Source organism: Corythoichthys intestinalis, chromosome 3, assembly GCF_030265065.1.
Source record: "Corythoichthys intestinalis isolate RoL2023-P3 chromosome 3, ASM3026506v1, whole genome shotgun sequence".
Lineage (NCBI taxonomy): Eukaryota > Metazoa > Chordata > Actinopteri > Syngnathiformes > Syngnathidae > Corythoichthys > Corythoichthys intestinalis.
In genome coordinates this window covers 9,945,445-9,961,501 of record NC_080397.1, presented here as the reverse complement: position 1 = coordinate 9,961,501, position 16,057 = coordinate 9,945,445, and the positions used below count along the sequence as shown (strand labels likewise).

General features: G+C 43.6%; 1 protein-coding gene across 1 annotated transcript in view; it reads right to left on the bottom strand.

The window, feature by feature from the left end:
* Positions 1–4,225: 4,225 nt before the first annotated feature.
* Positions 4,226–16,057, bottom strand: part of LOC130913496 (uncharacterized) — a 19,213-nt gene continuing 7,381 nt past the window's right edge. Inside the window, exons 2-4 of the mRNA XM_057832161.1 lie at positions 13,949–14,398; positions 7,355–7,771; positions 4,226–5,059 (exon numbers count right to left, since the gene is read on the bottom strand). Coding sequence (XP_057688144.1) covers positions 4,971–5,059; positions 7,355–7,771; positions 13,949–14,398 — 956 coding nt within the window. The 3' untranslated portion in view covers positions 4,226–4,970. The remainder of the gene's footprint in view (positions 5,060–7,354; positions 7,772–13,948; positions 14,399–16,057) is intronic.

The window sequence follows — 16,057 nt, the reverse complement described above, 5'->3', positions numbered from 1 at the left end:
CGAAAAATATCGATTTAGGCTTCAAATATGGATTTGGCTAATGGATAGACTGAAGCTTTTCCACATAACGCTTTTTATGCAACGCATCCAATGAGTTTACAGCGTCTGAAAGCACCATGAATTGCACTATAAATTGCACGACAAATTGAAACCATTGAGAATACGGATAAACACTGACGGACAATATGGCGGCCGGATACAGCGACACGTCATTCTGTGACGTTGGTGAGTTCGCTGTTTCCGGCCGCCATACTGTACCTCTTTTTCAGACCTATTCTCATTGTTTTCAATTAGTCGAGCAAGTTATAGAGCAATTCATGGAAGCCCCGGTGTTATCTGACGCTGTAAACTCATTGGATCCGTTGCATAAAAGGCGTTACGTGGAAAAGCTTCAGTTTATCCATTCGCCAGATCCGTATTTGATGCCTAAATCGATGTTTTTCGACCCGCTGGCTTCGCCTGACATCTATCTTGTCCACACAAAATCAGCCTATTCTCACGAAAGTTTGAAAAACTTTAAGAGCTTGGAGGCTTATAAATGCTACGTTGCTGGTTGGGTGAAACAGGTCCTCGTACACGAAAATTCGGCAGGAATCTTGTGCTCGAAAGGTGAGTTACGAAATTTTCAATTCAAAATCTTTTGTTCTTGCTAACATCCACTGTCAAGTCTAATGTATTTCATGTCATTTGTCAATGGAGCTAGGGCTTTTAATGTTTATATGGTTTAGCGATAGCACTCTAACTACATACATACGTGTATGTTGTCGGCGATTAGCCTAGCAATGATCTTAATTGTGGTTGTCAGCCCAAAACCCTCTAAATATATATTAAATGCATCTTATCAGATATAAAATGACTACTACATAATCTGTGGTAGTCGTTTGGAGCCCAGTTTTCTCGTCGAATTGCAGCAGTCAATCGCGGTCTCCTCTTCGGCTCTCTCGGAATACGGTAAAAATTCAAGTCTCTCTGTCTATCTTCTCTGTTTTTGCAACCGACCGCCACACACGACTTCACCATTTTGATTGTTTAATGTTAACGAGCAGAAAAACACGCCATAATAGGAGGAATTTACGAAGCGCTAATGCATTAACATGACTAGTATGCGGACAACATGGCACGGGGGCGTGGCTGTGACGTCACGTGAGTAGGGTCTATAGCAGGGGTGTCCAAACTTTTTGCAAAGGGGGTCACATTTGGTGTGGTAAAAATGTGGGGGGCCGACCTTGACTGACGTCCTTTACATAAAACAATATATTTAAGCAAATTTTAGCAAGCCATTCTGTGTGTCACATTTGCTTTATTATTTTTTAAAATTTATAATGTCAACAATCTCGCAACTAGCCTTTGTGGAGTTCTCTTTCATCTCTCGGGCTCTTGCGAAATACTGCTGCTGTAAAATTAAACTAACTTCAAGTTGCTTCAATTTCTCGCTACGTATCTTCCCTGTAATCTTGTCGTACATGTCAGCGTGTCTTGTTTGGTAATATCCAGCGACTGTCTCTGCAAATGAGGCAGAAACAGTTATTGCGTATTTTAGTCAAGAAATATTCCAATTTCCACCTATCCTTGAAGCGTCGGTTGTCGCAGTCAACTTTCTTTTTTTTGTTGATTGTTGCCATTTTAGAAAATTGGGAGTAAATGGTCACACGGGGTAATGTTGCTTAGAGTACTGCTGCCTTTTACTGGGTAAATGAGGAGCAGCATTTAGTGTGGAAGCAACTTCATATGCTGGTAGCAGTACTGCTGACCGATTTATTAGGTCTGTGTGCAGGCCAGACGTTATTGATTTTATGACAGAGGCTGAGAGCCAGATGAAATTTGACCGCGGGCCGCATTTGGCCCCTGGGCCGGACTTTGGACATGTCTGGTCTACAGGGAATGGGACATACTACGTCATTGTTTGGATACGCCTCCATGCTGGTAATATCCTTTACTTCCGGTCCGGCAGACTCAACGGGGATTGTAACGTGTGGTAGTGGTAAGCTAATTCCTTCGGTGTATTAGAAAGAAATTATGGTTGTGTATTGTTGTGTTACCGGATGCAACAGCGTCTCCCACCCACGACAAAAAAGGGCAAGGAAAACTGGACTCACTTTTCACCGTTTTCCTGCATGGAGGACCAAATATCAGATCACGAAGGCACGACGGAGGGCTTGGGTCGCAGCGGTTCGTGGGGAAAGCATTTCTTTTGATCATATTTCTGCTGGAATGTGTGTTCCAGTCATCTCTACTCTTGTAAGTTGAACGATTTATCTACAGTTTTGGTTTCAATACGTTTTTTTTTTTTACCGTTGTGTAAATCTGCCCCGGTAGCAATGTTCACTACTACTCCCCTACCTGTTGTGTTCCTAGGTAAACCTGCATATGAAATGCTGACAACACATCCCGATTGGTCATCGTCTCTCTTCTGTGGTTATTCTGAGGTCAAGTGCACCACATCAGAGCGTTATGAGAGGTTGGAAAGGCGAAGACTGTTTCCTGTGCTCTTACAAACATGAGCCCAAGTGTTGTGAAAAGTCAATAAAATGTAAATAAAAAAACATGACTTGAACAAGTTCTTGACAAACTGTTAACTGCTTGTTGTTTACTTCAGCTCTTCATAATAAACAGGTTTAATAATTACAAAGTCAGGTGATTTAATTTTGTTATTCTATATGGAATATGCATTGCATTGACAATGTTTGGACAGTGTTGTAGACAAGAACTGGGACTGATAAGTTGCAATAGATTTATTTCAAGTAATGCAATTTCTCCAATCTAATATTTGAAGTGACAGTTTAAAATCTTTAAATTAGTGCAAACAAGGCCCACCCAATGACGGGGGCAGCAAATATTATATAATAAATTATAAGTAATATACAAATACAAGATTACAATAAACGTGTCTTTGTCAAAGCAGTTTAAAAAAAAAACTATTTACTGGCCTTGGGTAAATTGCCAGACAAAATATATGTGTGCTTTAAAGTTCTTGCATTTCCATTTTAAGTATTGCAAGTTCTCCAACACAATATCTGAACTGACAGTTCAAAATCATTTTAGTGCAAAATGGCCCACACTCTGACAGGGGGCAGCAAATATTATAATTCAATATGTGCATTAAAGTTCTAGCATTTTCACAAGTTAAAAGCCCGCAGTCCATTGACAATAAGGGCAGACCCAGATGGCGTCTGCTGCAGGAGCTTGTTGGAGTCCGACACAAGACAAATGGAACAAATTTCTTTGTCAAATAATCCAAGAAGAGAGACTGTGACCAATCGGGATGTGTTGTCAGCATTTCATATGCAGGTTTACCGAGGAACACAACATGTAGGGGAGCAGGGCCGGCCCAGGCCATTTGGGGGCCCGAAGCAAAATAAATGCCAAGGGGCCCATATTTTTGGCCCACCATTTTGTCATAGTGTACAGTGAAACCCATACATGCAATCCAACCTATATGTCCATATTTTGTATATTTATCAGATTTTGTTGCACTGCATTCTTCAAACTTCTCACCCCAAATGACTGTCAGTACTTACAGTAGATAACGCCAAATCTTTTTGTAAAAAAGAAAGAAGGAAGAACTTTTATTTTTTAAAGCTTGTAATCAAGTATCAAAACTCACAAAAGTCAAATAAAGCAAACTGTAGTAAACAAAATAGAATATAAGTTAAACAATTGCCAGATTGCCCCCTATCTGGGCCCCCTAGTGGTCAGGAGCCCTAAGTAGCTGCATAGTCTGCGTATAGGCTGGGTCGGCCCTGTAGGGGAGTATTAGTGAGCATTGCTACCGAGGCAGATTAACACAACGGTTAAAAAAAAAAAAAAAAAAAAAAACAGTGAAACCAAAACAGTGGATAAATCGTTCAACTTACAAGAGTAGAGATGACGGAAACACACTCTCATTTCAGCAGAAATATGATCAAAAGAAATGCTTTTCCGACGAACCGCTGCGACCCAAGCCCTCCGTCGTGCCTTCGTGATCTGATATTTGGTCCTCCATGCAGGAAAACGGAGAAAGGTGAGTCGAGTTTTCCTTGCCCTTTTTTGTCGTGGGTGGGAGACGCTGTTGCACCCGGTAACACAACAATACACACCCATAATTTCTTTCTAATACACCGAAGGAATTACTTTAGCACTACCACACGTTACAAATTACAATCCCCGTTGAGTCTGCCGGATCTGAAGTAAAGGATATTACCAGCATGGAGGCGTGTCCAAACAGTGACGTAGTATGTCCCATTCCCTATTACTTTACATTTGGTCTTAAACGATCCCTTTAACGATTCCTAAAGACGCGCATTGCTTCGTGACGTGTCTTGTTGTCCAGACGCATCAAACAAGCATGGCGCCAAGAACCACTTGGCACTTGCTCCATGGTTTGGCTACACTTCACCAGGAAAGAGGGTGAAAATGAAAGGTTACGATGGTTTAGCACGAGCATTGCAGCCGTAAACATAACAATGACAGCTCGTAAGTTCAAACGCTCGAAAGTGTGTCTTCACTTCACGAGGAAAAATTACAACAAAGCGACTTGCAGTTATTGCAAGGTGGACATAACTGCATCGGGAGGGAATAGACTGACTGTCCTGACCGAGACGCTAGGGCTCAGTCCTGGCTATATAGCTAGCTAAACTCCCAAATGACGACGCAGAAGACGTTGGTATAATTTGCTGACTTTATTCAACCATCACTTGAAGAGTGAAACTAAAAATAGAAATGAAACAAACCAATTTCGTCCCTAATAACAAACAAGTTCGCATCAACGTAAATCAGCAATGATTTGCTGCTAATACAGTAATAACACAAAATGTTAGCATGCGTTCGCTAGCATTAGCACATCGTTCAAACCACTAAGCAACTGGATTTAAATGTCCGATCGCGAGTGGAAACACACAACAACACAAAAGATGATACATTCGAGCGTTGCCTCTAGATATTTTACAAACATTAACAAAACACGTAGGCTCTTAGCAGTGTTTCCCTCTCACTTACTCGCTCACTCGCTTGGATGCTCTGTAGCTGCACTTCTTCGCGTGAGCGCGCTCTTCTTCGCGTGAGGAAGCGCAAGGGCACCCCACTTGAGCATGAAAGCATACAAACAAAAAGGCATACATTATCAATCTAATCAATATAATGATAAAATAATACACTTTAACACAAATTGCCAAAGGCAGAACAACGACCTCCAGTGGGGCAAATAAGTATTTAGTCAACCACTAATTGAGCAAGTTCTCCCACTTAAAAATATTAGAGAGGCCTGTAATTGTCAACATGGGTAAACCTCAACCATGAGAGACAATGTGGAAAAAAAAAAACAGAAAATCACATTGTTTGATTTTTAAAGAATCTATTTGCAAATCATGGTGGAAAATAAGTATTTGGTCAATACCAAAAGTTCATCTCAATACTTTGTTATGTACCCTTTGTTGGCAATAACAGAGGCCAAACGTTTTCTGTAACTCTTCACAAGCTTTTCACACACTGTTGCTGGTATTTTGGCCCATTCCTCCATGCAGATCTCCTTTAGAGCTGTGATGTTTTGGGGATGCCGTTGGGCAACACGGACTTTCAACTCCCTCCACAAATTTTCTATGGGGTTGAGATCTGGAGATTGGCTAGCCCACTCCAGGACCTTGAAATTCTTCTTACGAAGCCATTCCTTTGTTGCCTTCGCTGTGTGTTTGGGATCAGTGTCATGCCGAAAGACCCAGCCACATCTCATCTTCAATGCCCTTGCTGATGGAAAGAGATTTTCACTCAAAATCTCTCAATACGTGGCCCCATACAATCTTTCCTTTACACAGATCAGTCGTCCAAGCCCCTTTGCACAAAAACAGCCCCAAAGCATGTTTCCACCCCATGCTTCACAGTGGGTATGGTGTTCCTGGGATGCAATTCAGTATTCCTTCTCCTCCAAACAAGAGAACCTGTGTTTCTACCAAAAAAATTCTATTTTGGTTTCATCTAACCATAACACATTCTCCCAGTCCTCTTCTGGATCATCCAAATGCTCTCTAGCAAACTGCAGACGGGCCTGGACGTGTACTGGCTTCAGCAGGGGGACACGTCTGGCAGTGCAGGATTTGAGTCCCTGGCGACGCATTGTGTTACTGATAGTAGCCTTTGTTACTGTGGTCCCAGCTCTCTGTAGGTCATTCACTAGGTCCCCCCGTGTGGTTCTCGGATTTTTACTCACCATTCTTGTTATCATTTTGACACCACGGGGTGAGATCTTGCATGGAGCCCCAGATCGAGGGAGATTATCATTAGTCTTGTATGTCTTCCATTTTCTAATAATTGCTCCCACAGTTGATTTCTTTACACCAAGCAAAGAGTGAAGAGTTACAGATAACGTTTGGCCTCCGTTATTGTCAACAAAGGGTACATAACAAAGTATTGAGATGAACTTTTGGTATTGACCAAATACTTATTTTCCACCATGATTTGCAAATAAATTCCTTAAAAATCAAACAATGTGATTTTCTGTTTTTCCATATTGTCTCTCATGGTTGATGTTTACCCATGTTGACAATTACAGGCCTCTCTAATCTTTTCAAGTAGGAAAACTTGCACAATTGGTGGTTGAATAAATACTTATTTGCCTCACTGTATATGCCAATATATCCCAATACTTTTTCTCTTAGAAAATTGTTTCAGTAAAATGTTACACATTCTTGTGTATTTGCCACTTATTGCCACAGTTAACATTGAGGCTTTGGCCTCTTTTGACCTCGTAAGTTTGTAAGGTTGTGACTTCTGATTAAACAAACTCGATGCCAATCAAAACGTTTGTTCTTTTCCCCCAAATTAGAATCGATAAGAGAATCGATCAAGAATCGAATCGTTAAGCAATATCAATAATGGAATCGGAATCGTAAAAATCCTATCAATTCCCATCTCTATTCGCTACTAGAGGCAGGTGAGCACAAAATGAGCAACTAAATGACTTTCCTGCCGTGTGTTCTCGCATGTACTATCAAATGTGTTTTTTTAGCGAATAAACTATAACAAACTGAGCAACTAAAGGGTTTTTCTCCTGTATGATTTCTCAGGTGTAAGACCAAACCTATTTTTTGAGAGAATGATTTACCACAAACTGAGCAACTAAAGGGTTTTTCTCCTGTGTGTGTTCTTGTGTGGCTGACCAAACCTGTTTTTTGAGTGAATGATTTACCACAAACTGAGCAACTAAAGGGTTTTTCTCCTGTGTGTGTTCTCGTGTGCATGACCAAACCATTTTTTTGAGGGAATGATTTACCACAAACTGTGCAACTAAAGTTTTTTTCTCTTGTGTGTATTCTAGTGTGCAAGACCAAATCTGATTTTTGAATGAATGATTTACCACAATATGAGCAAGTAAAACATTTTTTACAGCCTTTTGAAGTATCCTTTCTGGCGAGAGTCTCTTTTTCTCTCTCCGTCTTGGACTTTTTGTCATCACATTGGCCGACTATGTGGCTCCCCGAAGCTTCTTCCATGTTGTGCCTGTCTGGCATTGCAGCTGATTGGTTGTGTGATTGTGGTCTTTCATGGTGGTCTCCTTTTGAACTGCGAGGCTGAAGCTGTGGCCACTCAGTAGCTTCACTTTCCATAGAGACACCAGGCAGTAACAACTTGCTGACTTCCTCTTCCTCTTTAATGTGAGGGAACTCCAGATTCGCCTCTTCCTCTTTAACATATGGGGGCTCAGGATTCACCTCTTCTTTTTTAACATTGATGGGCGATGGATTTCCCAGCTCTAGCAGCTGGGGAGAATGCTGCTCCTGGCTATCAATTAGCTGCTGTACATCTGCAGGACACGAGGGGGAAAAACAAGAAAAAAACATGTTTAGAGGTGTTTTTTCGCTGCACCAACCAAATCGATCCTTCCTGAATAAAACTTTGAGATGGAAAATTAAAATGCAACTCTTTCTCTACATTTTGTGCAAAAGTTAGTCCTCAATCTAGCTTTGCTAGCATAATAGCTTGATGAGGAATCTAGAATTTTACAAACATTTTGAAAGGAGTCAATTTCTTTGATAACAGAGTGGATACATGATCAACCACACTGAACGTACTTCATAAAACTGCAAAATCTGACCTTTAAAAGAGGTCCAAAATAAATTTGTTAAGCAAAGTTGATTTTCCCGCCACTGGTGTGATGTTATCGTAGAAGATGTCGTAATGTAATGTAATGTAATGTAATGTAATGTAATTAAAGGGGAGGATAGGAATTTTTTTTATTTGATGAATGAATTTTTTATACCACTGGTTTACGTTGCCAAAGAGCATGAAAGTATTCTGAAGTATCTTTGAGATTGAGTAATATGCCAACCGTGCAGTATTTTGAACTGTACAAGTTGAAGGTTCTTATTCTTTGTCATTGTAAATGTATTTTTACAAATGTGGGACCAATCGTTGTAATCTAATGTTACCGAAAGAGCGTTACTCAATTTTTCAATTGATAGACAATTAACAGTTGTTACATGAGAAGGCTTTATTTACTTTTGAAAGTTTTTTTTTGTTGAGGATGGATGTTTACCATTTTGGTGGTGGATCTAACGTACCCGTTAGTGATGGGAATTTGCTTTTGACGGCCGCCCTGATTTTATTGTATTGAAGGAAATTGACCCCTCTGATTTGGAAATCTTGTATTTTTTCATCTCCTCCGTGAGTCATCACCCTATCGTGGTGGAGGGGTTTGCGTCTCCCAATGATCCTAGGAGCTATGTTGTCTGGGGCTTTAAGCCCCTGGCAGGGTCACCCATGGCAAACAGGTCCTAGGTGAGGGGCCAGACTAAGCATGGCTCAAAATGACCCCTTATGATGAGAAAAATAAATCAACTCCAGTTTCCCTTGCCCGGACGCGGGTTACCGGGGCCCCCCTCTGGAGCCAGGCCTGGAGGTCGGGCTCGAAGGCAAGCGTCTGGTGGCCGGGCCAACCCTAACCCGGCCGGGCACAGCCCGAAAAGGCAACATGGGTTCCCCTTTCCATGGGCTCACCACCGGTGGGAGGGGCCAAAGGGGTCGGCTGCGCAGAGAGTTGGGCGGCAGCCAAAGGCGGAGGTCTTGGCGGTCCAACCCCCAGCTGCAGAAGCTAACTCTTGGGACATGGAATGTCACCTCTCTGGCAGGGAAGGAGCCTGAGCTGATGTGTGAGGCAGAGAAGTTCCGACTAGATATATTGTCGGACTCTCCTCCACACACAGCTTGGGTTCTGGTACCAATCCTCTTGAGAGGGGTTGGACTCTTTTCCACTCTGGAGTTGCCCACGGTGAGAGGCGCCGAGCAGGTGTGGGCATACTTACTGCCCCCCGGCTTGGTGCCTGTACGTTGGGGTTCACCCCGGTAGACGAGAGGGTAGCCTCCCTCCGCCTTCGGGTGGGGGGACGGGTTCTGACTGTTGTTTGCGCTTATGCACCGAACAGCAGCTCAGAATACCCACCCTTTTTGGAGTCCTTGGAGGGTGTGCTGGAGAGCGCCCCCTCTGGGGACTCCCTCGTTCTACTGGGGGACTTCGACGCTCACGTGGGCAATGACAGTGAGATCTGGAGGGGCGTGATTGGGAGGAACGGCCCCCCCGATCAGAACCCGAGTGGTGTTCTGCTATTGGACTTCTGTGCTCATCACGGTTTGTCCATAACAAACATCATATTCAAACATAGGGGTGACCATATGTGCACTTGGCACCAGGACACCCTAGGCCGCAGTTCAATGATCGACTTTGTAATCGTGTCATCGGACTTGCGGCCACATGTTTTGGGCACTCGGGTGCAGAGAGGGGCGGAGCTGTCAACTGATCACCACCTGGTGGTGTGTTGGCTCCGATGGCGGGGGATGTTGCTGGCCAGACCTGGCAGGCCCAATTATCTGCTGGGAACGTCTGGCGGAATCCCCTGTCAGAAAGAGTTTCAACACCCACCTCCGGCAGAACTTCTCCCTTGTCCCGGGGGAGTTGGGGGACATTGAGTCTGAGTGGGCCATGTTCCGCACCTCCATTGTTGAGGCGGCTGATCGGAGCTGTGGCCGTAAGGTGGTTGGTGCCTGTCGTGGCGGCAATCCCCGAACCCGCTGGTGGACACCAGCTGTAAGGTCAAGCTGAAGAAGGAGGCCTATCGGGCCTTTTTGGCCTGTGGGACTCCGGAGGCAGCTGACAGGTACCGGCTGGCCAAGCGGACTGCGGCTTCGGCGGTCGCCGAGGCAAAAACTCGGACACGGGAGGAGTTCGGCGAGGCCATGGAAAACGACTTCCGGACGGCTTCGAGGAAATTCTGGTCCGCCATTTGGCGTTTGGGGGAAGGAGGGCAGTGCACCATTGACACTGTGGTGAGGATGGTGTGCTGCTGGCCTCGACTCGGGACGTCGTGAGTCGGTGGGGAGAATACTTCGAAGCCCTCCTCAATTCCACCGACATGCCTTCTTTTGAGGAAGCAGAGTCTGGGGACTCTGAGGTGGGCTCTTTGATCTCTGGGGTTGAAGTCACTGAGGCGGTTGGTAAGCTCCTCGGTGGCAAGGCCCTGGGGGTAGATGAGATCCGCCCGGAGTTCCTAAAGGCTCTGGATGTTGTAGGGCTGTCGTGGCTGACACGCCTCTACAACATCGCGTGGACACCGGGGACAGTGCCTCTGGATTGGCAGACCGGGGTGGTGGTCCCCCTTTTTAAAGAGGGGGACCGGAGGGTGTGTTCCAATTATAGAGGGATCACACTCCTCAGCCTCCCCGGTAAACTCTATTCAGGGGTGCTGGAGAGGAGGGTCCGTCGGGAAGTCGAATCTCGGATTCGGGAGGAGCAGTGTGGTTTTCGTCCCGGCCGTGGAACAGTGGACCAGTTTTACCCCCTCGGCAGGGTCCTCGAGGGTGCGTGGGAGTTCGCCCAACCAGTCTACATGTGTTTTGTGGATTTGGAGAAGGCGTTCGACCGTGTGCCTAGGGGAGTCCTGTGGAGGGTGCTCCGGGAGTACGGGGTGCCGAGCCCCTTGGTGAGGGCTGTTCAGTCCCTGTACGACCAGTGTCAGAGTCTGGTCCGCATTGCCGGCAGTAAGTCGAATTCGTTCCCAGTGAGGATTGGACTCCGCCAAGGCTGCCTCAGCATTGCATCTCTGCTTTTTGCAGATGATGTGGTGCTGTTGGCTTCATCAAGCCGTGACCTCCAACTCTCACTGGGGCGGTTCGCAGCCGAGTGTGAAGCCGTTGGGATGAAGATCAGCACCTCCAAATCCGAGACCATGGTCCTCAGCCAGAAAAGGGTGGCATGCCCTCTCCGGGTCGGGGATGAGATCCTGCCCCAAGTGGAGGAGTTCAAGTATCTTGGGGTCTTGTTCACGAGTGAGGGTGGGAGGGAGCGGGAGATTGACAGGCGGATCGGTGCAGCGTCTGCAGTGATGCGGTCTCTGCACCGGTCCGTTGTGGTGAAGAAGGAGCTGAGCCAAAAGGCGAAGCTCTCGATTTACCAGTCGATCTACGTTCCTACCCTCACCTATGGTCACGAGCTGTGGGTCGTGACTGAAAGAACAAGATCCCAGATACAAGCGGCCGAAATTAGTTTCCTCCGCAGGGTGTCCAGGCTCTCCCTTAGAGATACGGTGAGAAGCTCGGTCATCCGGGAGGGGCTTGGTGTCGAGCCGCTACTCCTCCGCGTTGAGAGGAGCCAGTTGAGGTGGCTCGGGCATCTGGTTCGGATGCCTCCTGGACGCCTCCCTGGACAGGTGTTCCGGGCATGTCCCACCGGCGGAAGGCCCCGGGGTCGACCCAGGATATGCTGGAGAGACTATGTCGCTCAGCTGGCCTGGGAACGCCTTGGAATCCCGCCGGAGGAGCTGGCTGAAGTGGCTGGGGAGAGGGAGGTCTGGGCTTCCCTGCTAAAGCTGCTGCCCCCAAGACCCAACCACGGACTAAGCGGAAGATAATGGATGGATGGATGGTATTTTTTCATATGACATGTATTATCTTTAAACAAATGCTGTAACTGATTTATTTCCGTTTTATCCGATGTGCTAAAACAAATAGGAATTTTATTAACTCCAAAGTCTGGGTTGTGCCAGATTGGTGAAATTTACACTGCGTTAATTGTGAATGCGTAATTTCCAATCCTTTCCACCAGGCTTTCAAGTTACATGCTATCATTGGATTCTTGAAGCAGCGTTGTTGCTTGATATTAGAACTAATAAAGGGGAGGTTTGCCAGTTGTGCTTGATTGCAGTCTGTTTGCTCTAATTCTAGCCATGACTGTTGTTCAGGTTTAAGATGTAACCACTTATTAAGGTATTGTATTTGATTTGCCATATAATAGTGTTGAAAATTGGGAGCCTCTAAGCCCCCCTCTGGTTTATTTATTTGCAAGTTAGCAAGGCTAATTCTGTTTTTCTTGTTCTTAAAGTAGAATTTTGTGACAGCTGAGTCTAGGTCTTGAAACCATTTTTGAGTGGGTTTAGAGGGGATCATTGAAAACAAGTAATTTATTTGTGGTAATATTTTCATCTTGACTGTCGCTATCCGGCCCAAAAATGAGATGGGTAGATTATTCCAGTGTATCAAATCGTCACATATTTTTGCTAAGAGCGGTGTATGTTTAGCTTAGTTAATTCTGTAAATTTTGGTGAAATGTTGATTCCAAGATACTTTATGTTCCCTATTGGAATACTGTAATTTAGATTTTGATCTGCAGGATTCCATGAGTTTGTTGGTAAGGGCATTATCACTGATTTTGACCGATTTATAGCATAATCTCATATTTGTGAAAATTTCTTTACAAGTTCAAAAACCTCATGAAGGGAAGATTCTGGTTTTTCTAGATATAATATATCACCTTCGTATAAGTTAATTTTATGTTCTGTTTATGATGTTTGCGAGCGGATCCCTTTAATCTTAGCGTTTTGTCTTATTGCAATTGCTAATGGTTCAATACATAAGAGTGAATAATAAGGATGAAAGGGGGCAGCCTTGTCAAGTTCCCCTTTGAAGAGAGAACTTTGTGAAATGACCCCGTTTGTGTTGACAGTGGCTTTTGGGATGTTGTAGAATGCTCTTATCCAGCGGATAAATGGCCCATCAAAGCCAATTTTTTTCAGTATTCAGTATTTTTGACTTTGTCAAATGCTTTTTCTGCGTCCATTGAGAGAATAATTGCTTTCTCTTCATTATTCTGTACTCTATTAATGAGATTTAACAGTCGTCTTATATTGTTCGTAGAGTTACGTCCTTTAATAAAGCCGGTCTGGTCATTATGAATTATAGTGGGGAGAATTTGTTCTAATCTAGCAACTAAATCCTTTGCAATCATTTTATTTCATGTCTGTATTCATTAAGGATATTGGTCTATAGTTTGCTGGTTGGGTTAGGTCTTTCCCCGCTTTAGGCAGTCATTTGATTACTGCGGTGTTCATATTGTGACCATTGGCACTGATTTCTTGTACCATTCTATACAAAAGTGGTGCCAGCATATTCCAAAGATGTTTAAGATATGATGTCGAGAACCCATCGGGCCCCGGTGCGCAACCTGTTGGCATGTCCTTTAAGGCATTTCATAATTTGGCGAGGGTTAGTGGGTATCTAGCAATTGTTTACTTTCTAAAGTTATTTGAAGGATGTCAAGATTGCTAACAAATAAGTCAATGTCTCTGCTATGTTAATTCGTCACCGAGTATAAATTTTTGTAGTAGTTATAAAAGGTCTCGTTAATTTTCTCTGGTTATTGTGCTATGCCGGCTGAATCTTGTACTGTTGTAATTAATGTTTTTTCTTTGTTACGTTCAAGTTGGTTTCCTAAACATTTCCCGGATTTGTTAGGATGCTCAAAGATGGTATATCGTACTATAGTTGTAGCAGAAACTGAGTTTTTTTTTAAGACAAAATGCTATCGAGCCGTTCTTTGGTACTGAAGAGTTCTTTTTTGGTAGTGTCTGTCGGATTCTTGGCGTATTCCTCAGTCAGTTGTTTGATTTTTATTTCTAATTCGTTTTCCAACTTCTGTTCTATTTTTTTTTTTAACCTGATGAATATGAGATGATCTTGCCTCGAATTACGCATTTCCCTGTTTCCCAAAGCAAAGACGGTGAAATGTTTGGCGAGTCGTTAAGTTCCATAAAGTCTTTCCATTCTTTCTTAACGGATGTATCAAATTCTTCCATGTTGCGCCTGTCTGGCATTGCAGCGAATTGGTTGTCTGATTGTGGTCCTTCATGGTGGTCTCCTTTAGAACTATGAGGCTGAAGCTGTGGCCACTCAGTGGCTTCACTTTCCATAGAGACACCAGGCAGTGACAACTTGCTGACTTCCTCTTCCTCTTTAATGTGAGGGAACTCCAGATTCTCCTCTTCCTCTTTAACATATGGAGGCGCAGGATTCAACTCTTCTTTTTGAACATTGATGGACGATGGATTTCCCATCTCTAGCAACTGGGGAGAATGCTGCTCCTGGCCATCAATTAGCTGCTGTGCATCTGCAGGACACAAGGGGGTAAAAAAAAAGAAAAAAACATGTTTATTGTTTAGAGATGTTTTTTTTGCTGCACCAACCAAATCCATCCTCCCGGAATAAAAATTTGAGATGGAAAATTAAAATCCAACTCTTTCTCTACTGCAAATACTTAAGCAACATCACATTACAACACCTTTACTTGATTTGAACTTCTTTATTGACTTTAAACAAAAAAATACCCACCATACAATCAGATATAAATAATAAAATGGGCTAATTATTTCAAAGGTCACTGAATTAGCCTGTCAGTTAACAGTGTTGCTTGCAGAAAAAAACACAGTGCCATTTGGATTGATAGAGGGGACATTTTGTGCAAAAGTTTGTTCTCAGCCTAGCTTCGCTAACATAATAGCTTGATGAGGAATCTAGAATTTTACATTTTGAAATGAGTCAATTAATTTCTTTGGTCCATAGCTTTACCAGAGTGGACACATGATCAACCACACTGAACGTATTTCATAAAACTGCAAAACCTGATTTTTAAAAGAGGTCAAAAATAAAATTGCTCCGCACAGTTGATTTTCCCGCCACTTGGTGTGATGTTATCGCAGAAGAGTGATGTCATTAAACGGGAAGTTAAATTTTTTTTAGATTAAGCTTAATCTTCGAGTTAGTGGGGGTTTAATACTAACGAATTCCGTGCAGTTTGTTAGTTATTTGTTAGTTTCAGGGCTCCGGAGTGGCTAAGCTAGCACGAGTCAATGATTCAGTCTTAGAATGCTAATAAAACCAATATATGCACGCACGAAAATCACCAATGACCCATGCAATTAATAGTGTTGGCTATGTTTTCAGGATGAAGTTATTAAAACTCACCACTGCACGTCAATAACCGCAGTATTGAGAGCAACATTTGTAATCTAGCAGCTCTGCAGGGAACAGGCTGAGGAGCGGAGTGATATTTTTCCACCGGTGTGTTTATGTTGTAGCTAGCAGCAAGTAACTACAGTTTATATTATTCCTTTTTGTCATACGGAATTTGTGTAAATTTTCATTTTCCCATTTCTTGTTTCCACAGCCTCTAAATGCACATTTCACCATTTTGCCGTTGTTCAGTCAAGACTCAGTAGACTGATGCTGCATTCGATGAAGGTGGGAAATCTGTCGAGTTTTCCGACTTCCGACCAGGAAAAATGTCATTGGAACGCCACCCGAACTGGGAAGCCCTAGTCGCGAAGTCGAGAAAAAAACGTATCCCGACTTCCCAAGTTGCTTCAATCCGACGTAACTCAACAAAATGACGCTGCTTGTCGAAAAGCAGACCGTCAATAGTAAAATTAAAGAAGGCAGTTTACAATGTGTGCTATTTACCTTAGCTGTCGTTTTTCCTCCATTAGTTGATTGCTTACATGAAGGCAGGTTTGCTGGATGTCAAAAAGTCTTTAGATGGCCAAAATAAAAACCAACTTGTTGCGATCAGCCATCTTGCTGTTTACATTTGTGGAACCCACGGACACGCTCTGCTCACCCAAAGAAAACTGAATGTAGTACTCAGTCTGGGCACCGCATATGGTATTCCATTCATATAGTAGTAATGTTTTCAAAGTTTTAACCTTTGCTTTGTTACCGCCTTTTTCACCTTAAAAAAAAAATGAAATGTTGGGTTTGTTCCTAGGGGGCG